Source organism: Lemur catta, chromosome 1, assembly GCF_020740605.2.
Source record: "Lemur catta isolate mLemCat1 chromosome 1, mLemCat1.pri, whole genome shotgun sequence".
Taxonomy (NCBI): domain Eukaryota; kingdom Metazoa; phylum Chordata; class Mammalia; order Primates; family Lemuridae; genus Lemur; species Lemur catta.
This window is the reverse complement of record NC_059128.1, coordinates 103,381,418-103,401,161: the sequence shown is the minus strand read 5'-3', so window position 1 is coordinate 103,401,161 and position 19,744 is coordinate 103,381,418. Positions and strand designations below refer to the sequence as shown.

General features: G+C 40.4%; 1 protein-coding gene across 1 annotated transcript in view; it reads right to left on the bottom strand.

Annotated features, from left to right (window-relative positions):
* The window catches only part of ARID3B (AT-rich interaction domain 3B), a 44,438-nt gene extending 26,501 nt beyond the window's left edge, over positions 1 to 17,937 (bottom strand). The window contains exon 1 of the mRNA XM_045532016.1: positions 17,272 to 17,937. Coding sequence (XP_045387972.1) covers positions 17,272 to 17,856 — 585 coding nt within the window. The 5' untranslated portion in view covers positions 17,857 to 17,937. The remainder of the gene's footprint in view (positions 1 to 17,271) is intronic.
* Between the last annotated feature and the right edge of the window lie 1,807 nt (positions 17,938 to 19,744).

Below are 19,744 nucleotides of genomic sequence, written 5' to 3'. Positions count from 1 at the left end.
TCAAACTCAGTGGGTTGGAAAAACAGCTAAGGGACACCTTTCTGACTAAGCAGTAGAAAGAGGGCAGGGTGTGGGAGGGACAGAGGCCAGCAGTCCTACCTTTCCACTGGGCACAGAATCACTCCATGCAATGATCAAAAATACTGCCCAGAAATAGGGTGTTCCTACAAGAGGAGGGAAAAAACTAAAATGCAGTGCCGGTGATGAGGACACCCCGATGCCAAGGCATGAAATGGCCCAGCCAATTCAAGTCTGAGAGCCACAGAGCACAGTCCCAGTCCCTTTTCTCTGCAGAATCTGAGCTGGCAGCGCTCTGGCTTACTCCCACACTTGAGCTACCACCTGAACTTCCATGATGCTTACTGACAGCCACTTACACCACAGAGCTCCACTCAGATTTGCATGAAGTCAGAGCTGGAGAGCCTAGTAGGAAAACCTCATCGGACCTTCAATATGACAGAAGGGAAAACAGACCTAAGAGGTTAGGAAACTTGCCCAAAGTCAATGCCTCACAAAAGTTTCATAAAACTTCTTTTTTTAAAAAATTAAACCACATGTGTTAAATGTATAGAAACAACACATTTTTTTAAAAACTGCTATCATAGATTATTTTATAAAGCTAAAAATAAAATCTCTCCTTTATTTTCAAGTTTGGGATTCCACAGAGCCAATTTTCTGAGGCAGAACACAGTCATAGCTTGTGTTTAACAGTCAGTCCCATTCACAGATTTTCAGGGCTTCTCCCAAACAAACACCCCTATCCCAGGGTGGTACTATGGCATACACACTCCTACTCTGGTTACAGCTGTTCCTGTGCTACCTGCCACCTCTACCAGACTGTGAGTCTCTCTCACACAGGGACAGGGACTGACTCCTCTGTGAGGCTTGTGCACCCAGCACAGGGCCCAGCAGATGGTAAGGGCTCAAATAAATGTAGGTACCTGAAGAACAAGCCAACAAGAATAAATTTAGGAGAATTGACACAAGCTAAGTGATGAATTTGGGGGAAAAATAAGAATATGCTTGTAAAAAGGTGGGCTACAAGTTCCCCAGAAAAGGGATCTAGAAGGCAATAAGCCATTTCCTAAAGATAGCAGTTTAATTTTAAGGCCCAAGAGAGAAACTTAAAAGTGTGTATCAAGAAGAGACCCATCATTCATACACAAAAGTAGCAAAGCTTCAATGATAATATTCAATTCAGTGGTAATAAGGGTTGGTACAATGGGATCTCCCATATTCCCATACTGGAAATACAGAATGGCATGACCTTTCTACAAAGTCACTTGCCTTAAAATGTCCATCACAATAAAAACAACAGGAACAACTAGTAATTGAACACGAAGGATATTTTATAAGAAGTACTGAATATTTCATGTAACTTACTGAATACTGTACCAAAAGTGAAAAATAAAATGGTCGTATAGGTACTTGAAGTATGGTTTCTAATCAATGCGTATGGCTTTCTCATCATCATAAAGTTGAAAAATCATTAAGTTGAACCACCATAAGTCAGAGACCACCTGTACTTATGTGCCAAGCACTATACCAGTATTTTATGTGTATTAAACATTTAATGCTCTGTAAACAGTACAATGCTCTGAGGTGGATACTATTATTATCCTCACTTTTCAGATGAGAAAACCAAAGGCACAAGGAAGTTGAGTGACTTGGTTACAAGCCAAGTGGTGGAGTTGAGAATCAAGTGCAGTTCTAAGGCCCTGATTCTAACTGCCTCACCTCTTGTCTCTCTATCCTGAGGAAATAACCAGAAATACAGTACAATTTTATTTATAACAGCAAAAATGAGAAACAGCCTAAATGTCTGACATTAAGGGAATGGGCAACACATGAAGGCCCTATCTCTGTGACAGAACATTATGTAACCATTAAACACAGCATCGCCCTGTAATCCTAGTACTCTGGGAGGCCAAGGCGGGAGGATCGCTTGAGCTCAAGACTTAAAGACCAGCCTGAGCAAGAGCAAGACCCTGTCTCTACTAAAAACAGTAAAATTAGCTGGAAGTCCTGCTGTATACCTACTGACTACTTGGGAGGCTGAGGCAGGAAGATGGCTTGAGAGCATGAGTTTGAGGTTGCTATGAGCTATGATGACCCACTGCACTCTCTACCCAGGGGGACAGAGCAAGGCTCTGTCTCAAAACAAACAAACAAACAAAAAACATTGCTTTTTAAAAACATTAAATCCCTACTCAATCCTCATCAATTTCAGATGTAGTTAAAGATCTATGCATAAAAACATAATCATAAAATAATAAGAATAAAGAATAATACTTTTATAAACCTGGAGAAGGAAAGGCTTTCTTAAGTATGACAGAATCCACAAAGAGAAAGATCAATAAATTTAGCCACATCAAAATTTTAAACTCCTACCCTTATAAAAGAACCATACATCAAGCTGAAAGGCAAACTATGGAAAATATTTGGAACATGCATAGAGACAAGGGCCCGTGCAAAGAGCTGCTACAGATCATTAAGAAGATAAATAGAATAGAAAATGAACATAGGCTATAAGCAGGCAATTCATAGAACAGATACAAAAGGCAAACAAATATGAAAAGAATAGTAAAAATAAAAGGATGGATAACAACCAACACTGGAAAAGGTTTGGGAAAATACATTATTGTAGCAAAGCAAATTAACATTTTTTGAAGGTAATGTAACAGTATATATTAAAAAGTTATATACACATACATATTCCCTGATATTCCTAATTCAATCTCTAGAATAATCTATCCTACCACACAAATACATACATTAGGGTATAGGGTTACATGACTTATACAAAAATAGTCTATATTTATGCTGAACACACATACATAAGTATACTCACACTCACATGTTCTGTGACTACACCCTTAAATAGATAAATACACATTACAGTCCTAGAAGCTGATTCACTCCTAATTGTTGTTTTCCCTGGAAAGGGCGTGGGGGGAAGAATGTAGGATAGGCAACAGGATGCTATAATATATTTTTTTAAACTATGAATTTTTACCCTGTATTTTTCTATATTGTTTTAATTTTCATGAGCACCTACTGATATTACTTATGTGATTTTGAAATAAATGATTATAATGGCATGAATAAATAGAGCTTCATGAACTCTCATGGAGGACTGCCACAGCCTTGAGTAAAAAAGCAAGTGGTAGAACAATATGCAGAGTTCTAATTTTTGTTAAAAACAAACAAAATATATTTGTGAATGGCCGAGCACAGTGGCTCATGCCTGTAATCCTAGCACTTTAGGAGTCGAGATGGGAGGATTGCTTGAGTTTGAGACCAGCCTGAGCAAGAGCGAGACCCCATCTCTACTAAAAATAGAAAAATTAGCCAGGTGTGGTGGTGTGCACCTGTAGTCCCAGCTACTCAGTAGGCTGAGGCAAGAGAATCGTTTGAACCCAAGAGTTTGAGGTTGCAGTGAGCTATAATGATGCCACTGTGCTCTAGCCTGGGCAACAGAGAGAGAGATACCTTGTCTTTAATAAAATATATAGAGAGATAGATAGATTTATTTGTGAATAGAAAAAGTTCCCAAAAGGTGCAGACCAAATTGTTAACAAGTATCCCTGAAGAGTCAGAATGACTTTTACTTTACACACTGCTTTATTTCTAAAATTATTTGAGTTATTATTACTTCTGTAATATATTTTAAAAACTAAAATATTTTTAAATAATGCTTTAAAATAAATTTTAATGATAACTGCTCGTGGTCTGTTAGATGATAAAAGTTGGGCACAAAATTGTATATAAAATTTTAAAATATACCTATAATAGGCATTTTTCTTCTTTTTTTCTTTTTTTTTAACCTGTTATAATAGGCACTTTTCTCCAAAACACAAAGGAAATACAATAAATGTTTTACAATCACATCTAAGTTATGTGGTTGTGGTGATTATAAAAATATTAAATCACTTCTTCATAAATTTTTTTATTTTTCATGTTTTCTAAAATGAACCTGAATTACTTTCACAATCAGAAAAAACAAATAAAAATTACTTTTAGAGTGATGAAACCACTGAGAAAAGATTATTTTCCCCCTGCTTTATCTAGACTGAAGCAAGAGGAGGTACGGAGCTGGAGCTGGAAGTCAGACTGCCTCGATTCACTGCCGGACTTCCCAACTGTGAGATCACAAGCAGCCCACTTTACCTCTCTTTCCTCATCTGTAAATAAAACAAACACCCTGTGGGGAGAATATTAGGATCAGCCTCACACATACAATAAAATAAAGCCAGTACTTGACATAGGGAGGTTGAAAAGTCTTAGCTATTAAAAAACAAAAACAAGAAAACAAAGAAGCAAACAAAACCGTGAGTGAGGATAGTCTGATGTAGAGGAACTCTATAGCCTCCCTCTCTCCCCATAGAATGCTAGATAAAATTTAACCCCCTACACACATAGCTAAGCTTGAAACCAAGAAAACAAGCAGAGTCCACAGTGCCAGAAACAAAAAGGAAGAAATCAGCGAGCAGCAAGCAAGTGCCAACGCTGAAGGCTCAAGGGAGAATGGGACAGGATATGGTTCTTAAAAGTGGAGAGCTGAGGACTGGGGGGATTTAACCACTGTCGCGGGAGAAGCGTTCAGGCTGCAGGTCTCCTGTGTGCCAGGAACCGGAACTGAAATAACTGCATGAAGCCAGAGGCCATGAAGGGCTACATCCACTACCCACCATGAACTGGGCCTGGAAAAAGTGCCCACCAGCCTGGAGGAGAAACAAGGAACCTTCCCATCTTCCAGGGGCCTCATATAAAAAAAGGTGTCCATGGAAACTAGGTTCTCACTAGGCACAGATGTCAACTTTAAATTCATACTACCTAAACTAATGCAACCAGTAAAACTTGCGGAACCCCAGAAGAGGGAAAAACAAAACTCCCCTTAGGAATGCTTCCACCATCCAAGGCACATGGGACTACCATAGAAACAAATCCCCCACTGAAAATAAGCTTACATTGAAAAAAAACAAAAACAAAAACCACCACTAGAGGAAATAAACCATCATAAGGAGAGTCACATGACACAGGGAGAACTTGAACCTCAAGAATTAAAGATAATACTAGAATCTAAAAGTATCTTTAAAATAATCATGTTTTAAAGGAATGGCAGAATGTTGACTCTTGTTGAAAGCTGAGAAAAAGGACACAGGCAGTTCATTACCATTCTCTCTTCTTTTGTATGTTTCAAATTTCCATGATGTTCCATACAGAGAGATAATCGAAAAAAAAACTGTCCATACTGTTTTAGCAATTCCATAATATAGAATTTTTAGAAGTTAAAGATGTTCAAGGCCGGGCGCAGTGGCTCATGCCTGTAATCCTGGCACTCTGGGAGGCCGAGGCGGGTGGATCGCTCAAGGTCAGGAGTTCGAGACCAGCCTGAGCAAGAGCGAGACTCCGTCTCAACTAAAAAAAATAGAAAGAAATTATCTGGCCAACTAAAATATATATAGCAAAAATTAGCCGGGCATGGTGGCACATGCCTGTAGTCCCAGCTACTCGGGAGGCTGAGGCAGTAGGATTGCTGAAGCCCAGGAGTTTGAGGTTGCTGTGAGCTAGGCTGACACCACGGCACTCACTCTAGCCCGGGCAACAAAGAGAGACTGTCTCAAAAAAAAAAAAGATGTTCAAAATGCTAAAGGAAAGAATAGAAATAGTAAACAAAGGCAGATTTTTAAATGCCAAAAAATTTATAAATAAACACAATAATTAAGACAAACCATTTTTTAAAGAGCTATAAAGTAGAATAGACAGAGCTGAAAAGAGAATTAGAAATTGAAAAATTGAATGTGAAAATATTCCAGAATGCAGGAGAATAACATAAAGAGATAAGGTTATAAAAGAAAAGATGCACAGAAGACAAAGTTCAAGTACTTCTATTAGAACACTAGCCAAGAAAAAATAGTGGCCAAGAAAAAAAAAAAGACACAAATCAGGTTGAAGGAGCAGATCAAAGACCAAGTGGAATAAATAAAAGTAAGTCCAAACCTAGAATACTGTAGTGAAAATGCAAAATCAGAATCAAAAAGAAAAAAATCTTAAAAGCAACAGGAGAGAAAAAGATTCACAATGGTAACAAACTGATAAAAGACTTCTCAACAACAAAAGTAGTTGCTAGGAGACAATGAAATCTCATCATCAAAGTGTTAAGGAAAATAATGGTCAATCTAAAGCTATGAACAACTATATAAAAGTCAGGGCAAATTAAGCATCATATAAAAAAAAGTTTAAGTTATACCAAGATTGAGTTTATCACATATAAATCCTTGCTTAAAAAGTTAGTAAAGAAGGAAAAAGGAAAGTGAGCCCAGAGGAAAAGAGTAGGATACAAACAACAGTGAGCAAAAAACAGATAAACTTGGTAAGTCTAAATAAATAATGACTGTTAGGGCAAAAAACTAATTTGGGGAGGGGTTAAAACAAATTGGAACTCAAATTATCGGCCACTATAAACTAGAAGAAGGGACTGGAGAAGTAGAAGTTAAAACTAGAATTTCTAAGGTACTAATGTTTGAAGGCACAGGCATACCTCACTGCGCTTTTATTGCACTTTGCAGATAATGTGATTTTACAAACTGAAGGTGTGTGTGTGGCAACCCTGCTTCATGCAAGTCTATCGGCACCATTTTTCCAATAGCCTGTGCTCACTTCATGTCTCTGTGTCACATTTTGGTAATTCTTGCAATATTTCAAATTTTTTCATTATTATTGTATCTGTTATGGTGATCTGTGATCAGTGATCTTTGCTGTCACTATCTTAATTGTTTGGCGGAGCCAAGAGCCATCTCCAATTAAGACAGCAATCTTAATTGATAAATGTCGCACTGTGTTCTGACTGCTCCACCAACTGGCTGTTCCCCCATCTCTCTCCCTCTTCTCAGGCCTATTCCCTGAGACACAAATATATTGAAATTAGGCCAATTAATAACCCTACAATGGTCTCTAAGTGTTCAAGTGAAAGGAAAAGTTGCACTCCTCTCACTTTAAATCAAAAGCTAGAAACGATTAAGTTTAATGAGGATGGTATGTTGAAAGCTGAGACAGGCTGAAACCTAGGCCTCTTGCTCCAGTTAGCCAAATTGTGAATGCAAAGGAAAAGTTATTAAAGGAAATTAAGTGCTACTCCATACTGTCCTTAGGTATGGGGCGGGGAGTGCTACTCCAGTGCTACTCCAGTGAACACGTGAATGATAATAAAGTGAAACAGCCTTATTGCTGTTATGAAGAAAGTTTTAGTGGTCTGAATAGAAGCTCAAACCAGCCATAACATTCCCTTAAGCCAAACCTAATCTAGAGCAAGGCCCTAACTCTCTTCAATTCTATGAAGGCTAAGAGGTGAGGAAACTGCAGAAGAAAAGTCAGAAGCTAGTTTGGTTCATGAGGTTCAAGAAAAAAACTCATCCTCATAACATAAAAGTGCAAGTGCTGATGTAGAAGCTGCAGCAAGTTATCCAGAAGATCTAGCTAAGATCATTGATGAAGGTGACTACACTACGTAACAGATTTTCAATGTAAACGAAACATCCTTCTATTGGAAGATGACATCTAGGACTTTTATAGCTAGAGAGAAATAAATGCCTAGCTTCAAAACTTCAAAGGACAAGCTGATTCTCTTTTTAGAGGCTATTCCATCTAGTGACTTGGAGTAGAAGCCAATGCTCACTCACTATTCTGAAAATCCTAGGGCCTTTAAGAATTGTGCTAAATCTACTCTGCCTGTGCTCTACAAATGCAACAATAGAGCCTGGATGACAGCATGGCTTACCAAATATTTTAAGCTCACTGTTGAGACCTGCTTAGACAAAAAAAAAGATCCTTTTCAAAATATTAGTGTTCACTGACGATGCACCTGGTTACTCCAAGAGCTCTGATGGAGATGTACAAGGAGATTAGTGTTATTTCATGCTTACTAATACACCATCCTTCCTGCAGCCCACAGATCAAGGAGTAATTTCAACTTTCAAGGTTTATTATTTAAGAAATACATTTCATAAGGCTATAGCTGCCATAGACAGAGATTCCTCTGATGAATCTGGGCAAAGCAAATTAACAATCTTCTGGAAAGGATTCACCATTATAGATGCCATTAAGAACATTTCATGATTCATGGGAGCAGGTCAAAATATCAACATTTGAAATAAGCTGATTTTAACCCTCATAGATGACTTTGAGGGGTTCAAGACTTCAATGGAGGAAGTAACTGCAGATGTGGAGAAAGTAGCAAGAGAACCAGAATTAGAAATGGAATCTGAAGATTTGACTGAACTGCTGCAATCTCATGATAAAACTTGAATGGATGAAGAGTTGCTTCTTACAGATGAGCAAAGAAACTGGTTTCTTGAGATGGACTCTATTGGTGAAGACGCTGTGAACATTGTTGAAATGAACACAAAGGATTTTAATACGACATAAACTTAGTTGATAAAGTAGCGGCAGGGTTTGAGAAGACTGACTGCAATTTTGAAAGAAGTTCTGCTGTAGGTAAAATGCTGTCAAACAGCATCGCATGCTAGAGAGAAATCTTCCATGAAAGGAAAAATCAATCAATGCAACAAACTTCACTGTTGTCTTATTTTGAGAAATTGCCACAGTCACCCTAAGCTTCAGCAATCACTACCCTGATCAGTTAGAAGCCATCAACATCGAGGCAAGACCCTCCACCAGCAAAAAGATTATGACTCACTGAAGACTCAGACGACTGTTAACATTTTTTAGCAATAAAGTAATTTTTAATTAAGGTATGTACATTATTTTACTAGACATAATACTGTTACACACTTTATAGACTACAGTGTAAATATAATTTTTTTATGTACTGGGAAACCAAAAAAATTCGTGTGACTCGCTTTATTGCGATATTTTCTTTATTACGATGGTCTGGAACCAAATCTGCATTATCACTGGGATATGCCTATAGTATAAAAGACAAAAAATACAAATTACAATCTAAAAGTAACCAATAGCCAGGCGCAGTGGCTCACACCTGCAATCCCAGCACTTTGGAAGGCCAAGGCAGGAGGGTTGCTTAAGGCCAGGAGTTCAAGACCAGCCTGGGCAACATAGTGAGACCTCCTCTCCACAAAAAATAAAAAACTTAGCCAGGCATGGTGGCATGTACCTATAGTCCCAGCTACTTAGGAGGCTGAGGTGGGAGGATCACCTGAGGCCAGAAGTTCAAGACCAGAATGGACAGCATAAAGAGACCCTATCTCTCAGAAAAAAAAAAAAAAAATTTGCTGGGTGTGGTGGTGAGCATCTGTAGTCCTAGTAGTTCTAGCTACTCAGGAGGCTGAGCCAGGAGACTTGCTTAAGCCCAGGAGTTGGAGGCTGCAGTGAGCTATGATTGTGCCACTGTGTACTCCAGTGTACTCCAGCCCGGGCGACAGAGCAAGACCTTATCTCTCAAAAACAAAACAAAACAAAAACAGCAACAACAAAAAACACAGCCCAAAATCCCAAACACTAACAATACCAAATGCTAGTGAGGATGTGAAGCAATAGGAACTCTCATTCACTGCTGATGGGTATAGCCACTTTGAAAGACAGTTCGGCAGTTTCTTACAAATCTGAAAATACCCTTACCACAGAATCCAGCAATCTCACTACTTGGTATTTACCGAAATGAACTGAAACTTGTGTCCGCACAAAAACCTGCATATGGATGTATACAGCAGCTTTATACATAATTGCCAAAACTTGGAAGCAACCAAGATGTCCTTCAGTAGGTGAATGGATAAACTGTGGTACATCCAGACAATGGCATATTATTCAGCACTAGAAAGAAATGAGCTATCAAACCATGGAAACACCCAGAGGAATATTAAATGCATATTACTGAGTGAAAGAAGCCTATCTGAAAAGGCTACATACTGAATGACTCTGGAAAAGGCAAAACCATGAAGACAATAAAAGGATCAGTGGCTGCCAGGGGTTAGTGGGGAGCAGCAGAAGGATGAATAGGGAAAGCACAGATGATTTTTAGGGCAGTGAAATTGCTTTGTGTGATACTATAATGGTGAGTATGTGTCATAATACATTTGTCAAAATGCAAGAGAACACCGAGAATGAACCTGAAAGTAAACTGTGGACTCTGGGTAACAATGGTATGTCAATGTAGGTTCATGGACTCTAACAAAGGTACCACTCTGGTGCAGGATTGTGATAACAGGGGAGGCTGTGCATGGGAGAAAGGAGGCGGCATATGAGAAATCTCCGTACCTTTTGTTCAATTTTGCTGTGAACCTAAAGCTGCTCTAAAAAAATAAGGGCTATTTTTAAAGTCTATTTTTATTCACATAAAAAAAAGAACAGAGTAAATTAAAAGAAAGTAGAAGCAGCAAATATTTATTGAGTGCCTACTATGTGCCATCACTGTGTTGGGTGCTGGGGGTACATGATAACCAAAACAGACATGGTTCCTGTCCTCTGAGAACTTACCATCTAATATAGAAATCAAATATCAAACAACCACCCACACAAACATAAAAGTATAATGTTCAACACAGCATGTTAACAGGAGAACCTGATCTACACTTAGAGGGAAAACAGTGCCTCTGAGAAAGCGATGGTTAAAGGTGAGAACTAAAGGCTGGGTCAGAGTCAGTATGGACAAGAATGTTCTAGGCAGAAAACGAGCATATGCAAAGGCCAGGGTGCTTGGAGCAGTGACAGGTCAGAAGACTGTCAAAGATAAGGCTAGAGAAGTGGACAGGGGTCAGATCATGTAGATTTTGAATTTTATAATTACAGAAACTGACATTATTCTCAGAGGGCATTGAAGGAGTGAAATAATCTGATGCGTTTTTTAGAAGATCTCACTCCAGCAGCTGTGTAGAGCGCGGATTAGAATGGGTGGGTGGGAGGTGGCACAAAAACCTGTTGAGAGCTACAGCAGTAGGTGGGTAGCTTGGACTAGTAGGTGATGGAGGAGAAAGAGAGAAGTGGAAGGATTCTAGGTATTTAGATTGTAGAACTGCTAAGACTTGGTGATGGACTGGACGTGAGTGACAGAATAGGAAGTATGAGAAAGACAGTCAACTCTAAGGTTTCTGATATGAATGTGTCAGTGGGTAGAAATGCCATTTACAGAGAACGAAAGTAAAGGAGGAAATAACTGTGGGGGAGTAGGTTGGAAATCGAGAGTTCAGTTTTATATGTATTAAACTTGAGAGGCCAGTAAAACATCTAAATGGAAATGCCAAGCAGGTAGCTGGGGACACATGCATTGAATTCAGATAGAAATGTGGGCTCAGTGGGGGTCTGGGTGGGCTGGGAAGTGAGAGGGCCTCGGGTGAGGGGGCCTGGTGGGGGTGAGGGAGCCTGGGGGGATAAGGATGGTACAAGGTAAGGGGGCTGGGTGAAAGGATGGAAAAAAATAAAAAAGAAAATAAAAAAGAAATGTGGGCTCAAACAATATACATTGGAGTCACTGGCTTGTACATAGCAATTAAAGCCGTAGGAATGAAAGAAACCGCCTAGGGAGAGCATGCAGAGAAGACTGCCTAGGAGTGAGCCCTGGGGAACGTGGCGTTTTAGAGGCCAGACTGAAGAGAAAGTTAAAGGAAATTAGCAGAATGAGGGGTTGGAAAGCAAAAGAGGAGCATGTTTCAAGAAGGGAGTGGTCCACTGTATTCAATAATGCTGAGAAAACAAATAAGGTCAGGCAGGCCGGGCTTAGCAACATGGCGGTGATTGGAGATCTCAGCAAGAGGAACTTCAGGGACACGCAAGGGGCAGAGATCAGACTGGAGTATGTTGAGGAGTGAGTAGGAGGTGGCAAAGTGGATTGGAGGCAAGAAGTACAAACAACTCCTTTAAGAATTTTTGTTGCAGGAAGAGGGGAGACAGGAATAGAGAAAAAGCTGGCAATAATGTGTAGTCAAGAAAAATTTTTAAAGTGATCTCTCATTTCCTTGTTAATAAGTGAATGAGACAGATTTTAGGATTAAAGAAGGTTTCGGGGTTTTTTCCCTTAAGTTTGGGAGACAGAAGATGTGCGAATGTGGAGAAAGCTTCAGAAGAGAATGAGTCCAAAAGTCAAGAAAGGGAAGGGTTCACTGATGAAACAAGTCCCCAAAAACCTAGGAGGGGATGGGATTTGGGACACATGTGGAGGGATCAGTATTTGGTAAAAAGGATAAAGATTCAAGTTAATTCAGTGATCATGAATTTATAAGAACTTAGTATCAATAATGATTACTTCTACCTAAAGGAAAAATATGTACATATCCCTATGTTAACATGGAAAGCGGCAGCTTCAAAAGTGCCATGGTTTAAACTCAGATAATCTTGAAAGGTTTCAGAGAACTTCAGAACACTAGAGTTTGGTCATAGATCTAGAAAACTTGAAAAGGAGTTGTTTTAGAGTAGTGTCTAGATTTGTGGAGCTCATACCTATAAAAGTCATAAAGACTGAAAAATTATATAGTCTCAGCCTCCCAAAGTGCTGGGATTACAGGCATGAGCCACCGCCTGGTAAACATTTTACAAAGATCTTTCAAACTCATATTTTTCATCTTTGTAATATCTTTAAAATAGCTTCCTAAAGATGATGGGAGAGGATTATCATCCTCTGGAATAGATGGATGCATGGGTTCAGAGAGGTAGGTTAGGACATTTATTTGTCCAAAGTACTACATAGCAAGCAAGTGGTGGAAGTGGGATCTAAAACTGTATCTTTTGGCTCCAAAAAGCTGACTTACCATTTAAATCTGTTACTAAGTAACAAGTTTGCCAAATATTTATGCCTTGACCTTTTGAGGTTAATGTCCAGAAAGGCAACCACGCTCTCTCACAAATCACCACAGAAATCGTGGTATGCTGGGCTGGAAGAATCACTTGATAGAGCCAAGCAAAAGATCTCAAGTTCTAGGCCCCAATCCTGTTCCAAGTGACAGTCTCTACACCCAGATGACTACAAAAAACATACATGAATTCAACAAGGACACTGAAATTAGAAATGACAGCCGGGTGAGGTACTACATGCCTATAAGTCCCAACTACTTGGGAGGCTAGGGCAGGAAAATCACTTGAGCCCAGGAGCTCGAGGCTGCAGTGAGTTATGATGCCACCACTGCACTCCAGCCTGGGTAACAGAGTGAGACTCTGTCTCTAAAATAAAAATTAAAAGTAAAATTAAAAAAAAAAAAACACAAGGCATGCAAGATAGCACTACATAGAAAGTGGGGAAAGTCTACAAGCATTTTCTTGCTCAGGCAGTATTCTGCCCAAATTTTACAAAAAGCCTCAACTGTTCTATAGTCATGTAGTATGTACCAAGAAAAGGAGGCCTAGCCCAAGAGACCACACTTTACTTAGAGGGACAGATTCTGAAGACCAATCAGTCACAGCATTAGGAGAAATTGGCAGTAGCCTCTTTGCTACTTGGCCAGCAGGAAGTCATCTCTCACAGTTAAGATGAGATTGATTTTGTACGTGGTTATAAGAATAGGCAAGAAAACAAAATTCCCTCTTCTCAGATCACATTCTCTTTGTCTCCCAGTGTCCATCTAACATGACTGATTCTTAACATTTGCCACTGTGCTTCCGTACCATAGAGGTGGTACTCCAGCAAATTCACAGAGAACTCACACAGCTGCCACCAGCTGAGGGTGCCCCAAGCAGCTTTGAGGTGTCTAGAATTGGCAATATCCCGTCCTCGTTAACACATATGATCAGCAAGCTTTAAGAAATGTTACAAATTCTTTAATTGCAAGTTTCCTGAAATTAAACTTTTCTATCTTAGAAGGCAATCCTGAAACAAAACCTTGTAAAACATGCTAGAAGGGGAGGAGATGAGGAGGGAGGCCAACATTTATCGAGCAATGACTCCCAGTGCTTTGCACTGAGCTGGCTGTGACCCAAACACGGGGCTTATCTTAAGCCCCGTGTTTGGATCACAGCCACATGCAGTAACCAAAGTGACTGCCAAAGTATGCAGAAAATCAGACACATACACTCTAGCCCACACACGTCTATCAAACCATCGTTCATCTTTCTATTTTATGGAAGGGGTCTCTGTCCTTCTGGAAACCTAGCTCTACTAATGGGCTCTAATGGGCTCAAAACAGACAAAGCTTGTACTACCTGGGCCTCCCTCCACCAGGAGGACAGAAGGCCACCCCTAAAAGGCCAGCAACACCCGCTAGTTGGCTGTGTGATCTCCTTTAAGAGAAGGGACACTTGGTTCTTTGTTATCTTGTTTTACAATTATTTACTCTGCCCATCAAAATCTGATGGGTTTTAGAATGCTTGCCTCAACGGTGTTATCCATTTTCCCACCACTCTGGTGTCAGAGAATACTGTATAACCATCCAGGACTTGAGAAACAAATATTTTCTAAGATTTTCTTCAGAGAGAATCCATGAAATAATTTTGATTGTATGTGTTCTAAGAAAGAGATTTCAGAAACAAAGAATAACCTATGGAATCCTTAAGCTTTTCCAGTTTTGCTTTTCAGTTGGCAGATGCCTTCCCCCACCCTCCCCAAAAACTTGCAAGATACTTTTGAGCATTCCTGTTGATTTGCTAAGCTATGCTAAGGTGTAGACAAAATTAGCTTTTTTACTTTGATTTGCTAATGTTTGAAACAAAACCCCGTTTTAAAATATCTGCACCATAGCACAGATTGGGTGGTTGAGTTTAGGCAGACTCAGGACAGAATCAAATTATTGCAACCCAAGTTCCAATCCCCCTAAAGGGTCCCACACTGCCACTGCTAGACCGTGAGCTCCTTGAGGGAGAAACATGCCTTCTTTTATGGAGCACAGGCCTGGCACAAAGCAGCCTCTGTAAAAGTTTGTTTTAAAGAACAAGATGGACACTGTATCACATGAACAATAAGATCTGTGTCAACTGTAAAAGGCCTTTGTAACTTGCTAGAGCAAGGGTACTCAATTTCTGCTCTTCCGAAGTTAATTACATAAAGAAACAAAAGACTTTGAATAATAAAAAAAAGATAGTCTCATAGCTTTTCTATTAGGTTTTCTATAGGTTCTCCCCAGTGATATTATTTTTTATTCCTTCTTCCAAAGCACAACTAAAAAAAAACTTTAAGTCCTCAAGCATATTATTAATATTTTACTCCTTTAAAGGCAGGATTTAGAAAAAGAGAGCACAGACCAAATTGATTTCAAAAAATTAAATTCAAAAGAGGAAAAGGAGGTGCACATCTAAGGTTTTAAGTCATTGCTACCCAATGCCCCCAACCCAATTCTTGATCTTCAAATCCAGGGGGAAGGTAAATTTAGGCTGAGGGATTAGGCCTCAGCTATTCTGGCATTTAAAAACATTTTGGCAGGTGCTCTGCCAGGCAGTCTATAATTAGTGAGTATGCTTCAGAACCTTAAAATGCACTCAAACGGTCTCAAATGCCAACAGCTAGCCCACTGAACACAGAGCTGTGTAGTCACAGGGCTGCAGGCATCTAAAACTTGGCATTGGGTGTCCTGCCACTATGCACACATGTGTGTGTGCACACGCCAGTTCCGAAGAATCTCTTTTTTCAAAGCTCTAATGGCTTGCCTGACCTCAACACCTGCTACACTTCCTGAAGACAGACAGGCTCTGGAGCTCCACTTGTTCCTCGCATGCGGCTGCACTTTCTAGGAACGACCGCACACACGCAGAGTCTGGCCAGCTGCCAAGGCGGGGGCAGCCCAGCCGCCTCGGGCCTGAACTTTCCCAGCACTGTCAGGGCAGGATCCTGCTATGAGCTGACTCAGCGGCCGGCATGGAACTCTGCCAACCACACAGCAGTGCGGGGGCTGACGGCAACTCACAGATGTTTTGCTAAACCAAAGCAATCGGTGGGAGGCGGGTCTGGGCTGACGGCCAGGGTGCTGCTGTCGTGGAAGTTGGGATTCTCTGATTCTAGTTCTAGCTCTGCCACCATCTCCCTGGGGGATGTGAGGGAAAACCTCTGTGCATCTCAGTATCTCTCCTGCTTCAGAGGCACATCTGTGTGGATGCAGGAGACGAGGGCACTGTTTGCATAAAAGAGCTCCTGGGGCACTGCTACCTACCACGTGCCTGGCACTGAACAGACTTTCATGTGTGCTAGCTCAGTTAATCCTCACGACATTCTTGGGAGGCACCTTCCTTCTTTTTATTTCACAGATGAGAAGACACAGGCACAGCAATTCTACCAAAAGATCACAAAGGCAATACGTGGAAGAGATAGGATTTGACCCTTGCTTCTCACTTTAGAGTCTACTGCAAACACCGCTGTTGCAAAACTCAGATCTACTTACTACACAGGGCTCCTTGATCCAAGATGTGTGATTTTTCAGGTTCCAAAAGACTTTTCGTATATGACTTCTCAGTTGCCCTGTGAAAACCCACAGCTCTTCGCAAATGATTTCTAACTTGCACACTGACCACATGAAGAGCGTGTGCTTACACACAGTACCCAGGCACCACCAGGCTTTATCATGAACCCCCTGCCTAAGCACCAACAAGTCACTTAATCTGGAACAACTTCTCATTACTCCCACTTTTTGGGTAAAGAAAAACTGCTCATAGGTCATAAAGAGGAATTAGAAATCAAAGGATTGGCTGAGAACACAGATTCCCTAGGCTCTGCTCTCTCAGATAATGTAATTCATTAAGATTCTGCAATCTGTATTTTTTTTTTAAGCTCCCTAGCTGACTCTGATGCTCAGCCAAGTTTGTAAGTCACTTCAGCTTCCCTTGGCTAAAAAGGGAATTTTCAGGTCTACTCTTCCTTGTTTCAAAGGGGATGAGGCAAGGCTGAAATGAAATCATGTCTATACGGCTCTCTGTTAGAAAATATACACAATGCAAGCACTTCTTGTCATTTATGTTTAGCTGCAAAATAATAAACTCTCCTTAAAGAGTAGGATCCTGGGTTAGCCTGGAGCTAAGAAACTATCTTAGGCAAGATAGGTCTTTTACACTACTGTTAGAAAAACAGTAATTAGTCACATGTCTCGTAATTAGATATTCCTCATAACACTGTTGCAACCTCATCCTTCCTTTAAAAAAAGAGATTATACTGACATCCTTTCACATCAAACTTGGAACAATCTATATTAAGAGTAACTTGTGCATTTCATTGCTTTAATCAAGAAAACAAATGTTAAGTGAGAAAATAATTCAAAGTCTATTCATGTGTAGGCTGATTGGTCACCGAAGTGGGTGAGAAGGCACAGACTGGCATAGCCCCTGCCTGCCTTGTACCCCTCACTAGCTGGCCTTTAGGAAGAACAAATGACCTCCCATACCAGTAAGACTGACCTGCTTGAGCTGCTCATCCAGATTCCAGTTCGGCTGCCCTGGTGTGGAGATGGAAGGTGGGGCCTTGGAGGCATCTTTGGTATGGTCTTCTTTAGCTTGTTGTCCATGCAGTGGGAGCCCTGGTGCTGGCAGCAGATTAGACACGGGTGCTGCTCGGGGTTCTTGGCGAGTTGCTTTCTGCCCATGAAAATATTTTGAAGCAGCCTGGGTGTCTTTCTCAGTAACCTCTGCAACTTCATCATCTCCATCCTCATCTTCCAAACCTCCTTCCTCTTCCTTAGGCCCTGAGTTCACATTGCCCCGTTCAAAAACTCGGGCCACTACTGTGGCCTGTGGAACTCTGACTAAGGGACCCAGTGCAGGGCTGCCAGAAGGCCTCCCAGGTGCAGGAGAAAGAAGAGTCGGCTGTGTGACCAGCTTCTGGGCATACAAGAATGGGGCTTCTCTCGTCTGCTGTCCCTGCTTCTCTCTGGCATCCATCTGCAAAGGAGCCAGGTGCGGCTGCTTCTGTTGTTGTTGCTGCTGTTGCTGTTGCTGTTGCTGTTGCTGCTGCTGCTGCTGCTGCTGCTGCTGTAGTGGCTCCATTACTGCCTCAGGCGTCACCCACAGACTGGCATGGCTCTGAACCTGGGCACAGCCCACCAGGCACACTGGGTCTAAACCTTGAGTGATTAACAGAAACCACAAAGAAGGAGGGGGCAAAAACCAACTATGTAAAACAGGTATAAAAATGCTTTCTTTTCTCCTGTAAAGGGCATGAGCTCTGAACACTAAATATATGCTCCTGACCTAAACTTAAGTTTTAAGATGAGTGAGTGTAGGGGTTTGGGGGCTGGGTAAGGAAAGTTGTGAAGCAGCAGCACAGGATCTAAGAGGGGAAAAAGAGGAAGAATCTCAGTAGTGGTAGACTACTGAGGGTTTTAAAATAAGTAAATCCAGACAGTATCTAGTCTGCTAACATCAGTGTTCTGATCTCTCTTCCTTTACGTTATCAAACATTAATCTGTTTATTACTGAAAAGGCAACTGTGTTTATACTGTATAGAAATGTAACTATGAAAACCACAATAATAAAGAGAAAGCGCTTGCCTCCAAAAGAAAGAATATTGCTTATGTTCCCAGGCAAATCAGAGAAAGATATTACCTCCAAGCTCCACACAGAGCTATCAGACAGACAGAATGACTATTCTCAGAAAAAACAAGACCAGGCAAACTGCTCTTGGGTTTAAACTTTTTCAGATTTCCCAGATCAAATTGCCAGCCTGCTTGTCGAGTGGACTGAGCCATACTAACTGGACATTACAGCCTCAAAAAGAATCCAATTTCAACAACATGAAAGAAAGAAACATGCAAGCAGGCAAGAGTCTCAAATTGCAATCGTCATTCAAAAACAAACGGGGGAATTCCTCTGGAGATTTTAAAGTTAATTAATTTGAAACAGATATCAATATTGCCTAAACAAGTTAAGGCTTCTTTTTTATCAACAGCCAAGTAAATCTCTTCACATCCCCTTTCTTTCTGATTTACTTCTTCTATGATATTCTCTAACAAATACAAAAAGAAAAGCCTTTCAGGCCAAAAGCATTCTGGGGACAGGTTTATCTGCATTCTTACCAATCAGTCTCCAAACACACACCCCTTTCACACCCTCTTCTCCAACTCCCCCCAACCTCTTCAGGCTCCCACCCCCAACACCCAACAAGCCTCACTTGACTTATGTTTCCTCAGCAAATCTCCATAACAGAATGGGTTACTATGCAAGGGCAAATTTTAGGTGAACAGGACTTGCAACATGGTGTACAATTTTGTCATCACATGAAAGAAGAAGCTGCATTGCACAGGTTGGGACTTGATATTTGCATTGTTTCAGTGTTTTAGGATTGGGTCCAAAGACAAAAAAATTAAGTGTCTCTAACATCTTCAGAAATTCAGGGGAAAGTAATCACATCCCTTGGATTTATAATTTATAATAAAAACCACTTGGATTTATAATTTTTTATAGGTTAGAGTAAAAAAGGCACAATTTTTAAAGCTAAGCAAATTAGTAGAGAGTAAAAAAAATTCTCCTTTTCTGTTTATCTTAGAGCACTGCATGTGCCTTTTGTATTCTGTGAAAAATTCAAATTCCAATTTGCCTCTTACTGCCTTTACTTCCTCTCTTGGCACTTTAGAAAGTGTGAGTTATGTCTGCAGCAATACTTTCATTCTGCTTTAGCTCTTCTTATAGTGTAAAACAGCATGAAAAGATTTACACCCACATTAAATCCAGTTGGCAAAAGTGTTCATTTAAAATAAAAACAATTTGGGTCAAAGAAGATTAAATAAGGAATAAACCAAATAATTCGATGGTCATTTTAAATATCCTTATAATCATTACAATCAATCACAATCAGAATAATTTACATACTATTGGAATAATATATACATTATGATAATTTTCAACCAAGTCCTGCCAGTCACTGAACAACTGCTTC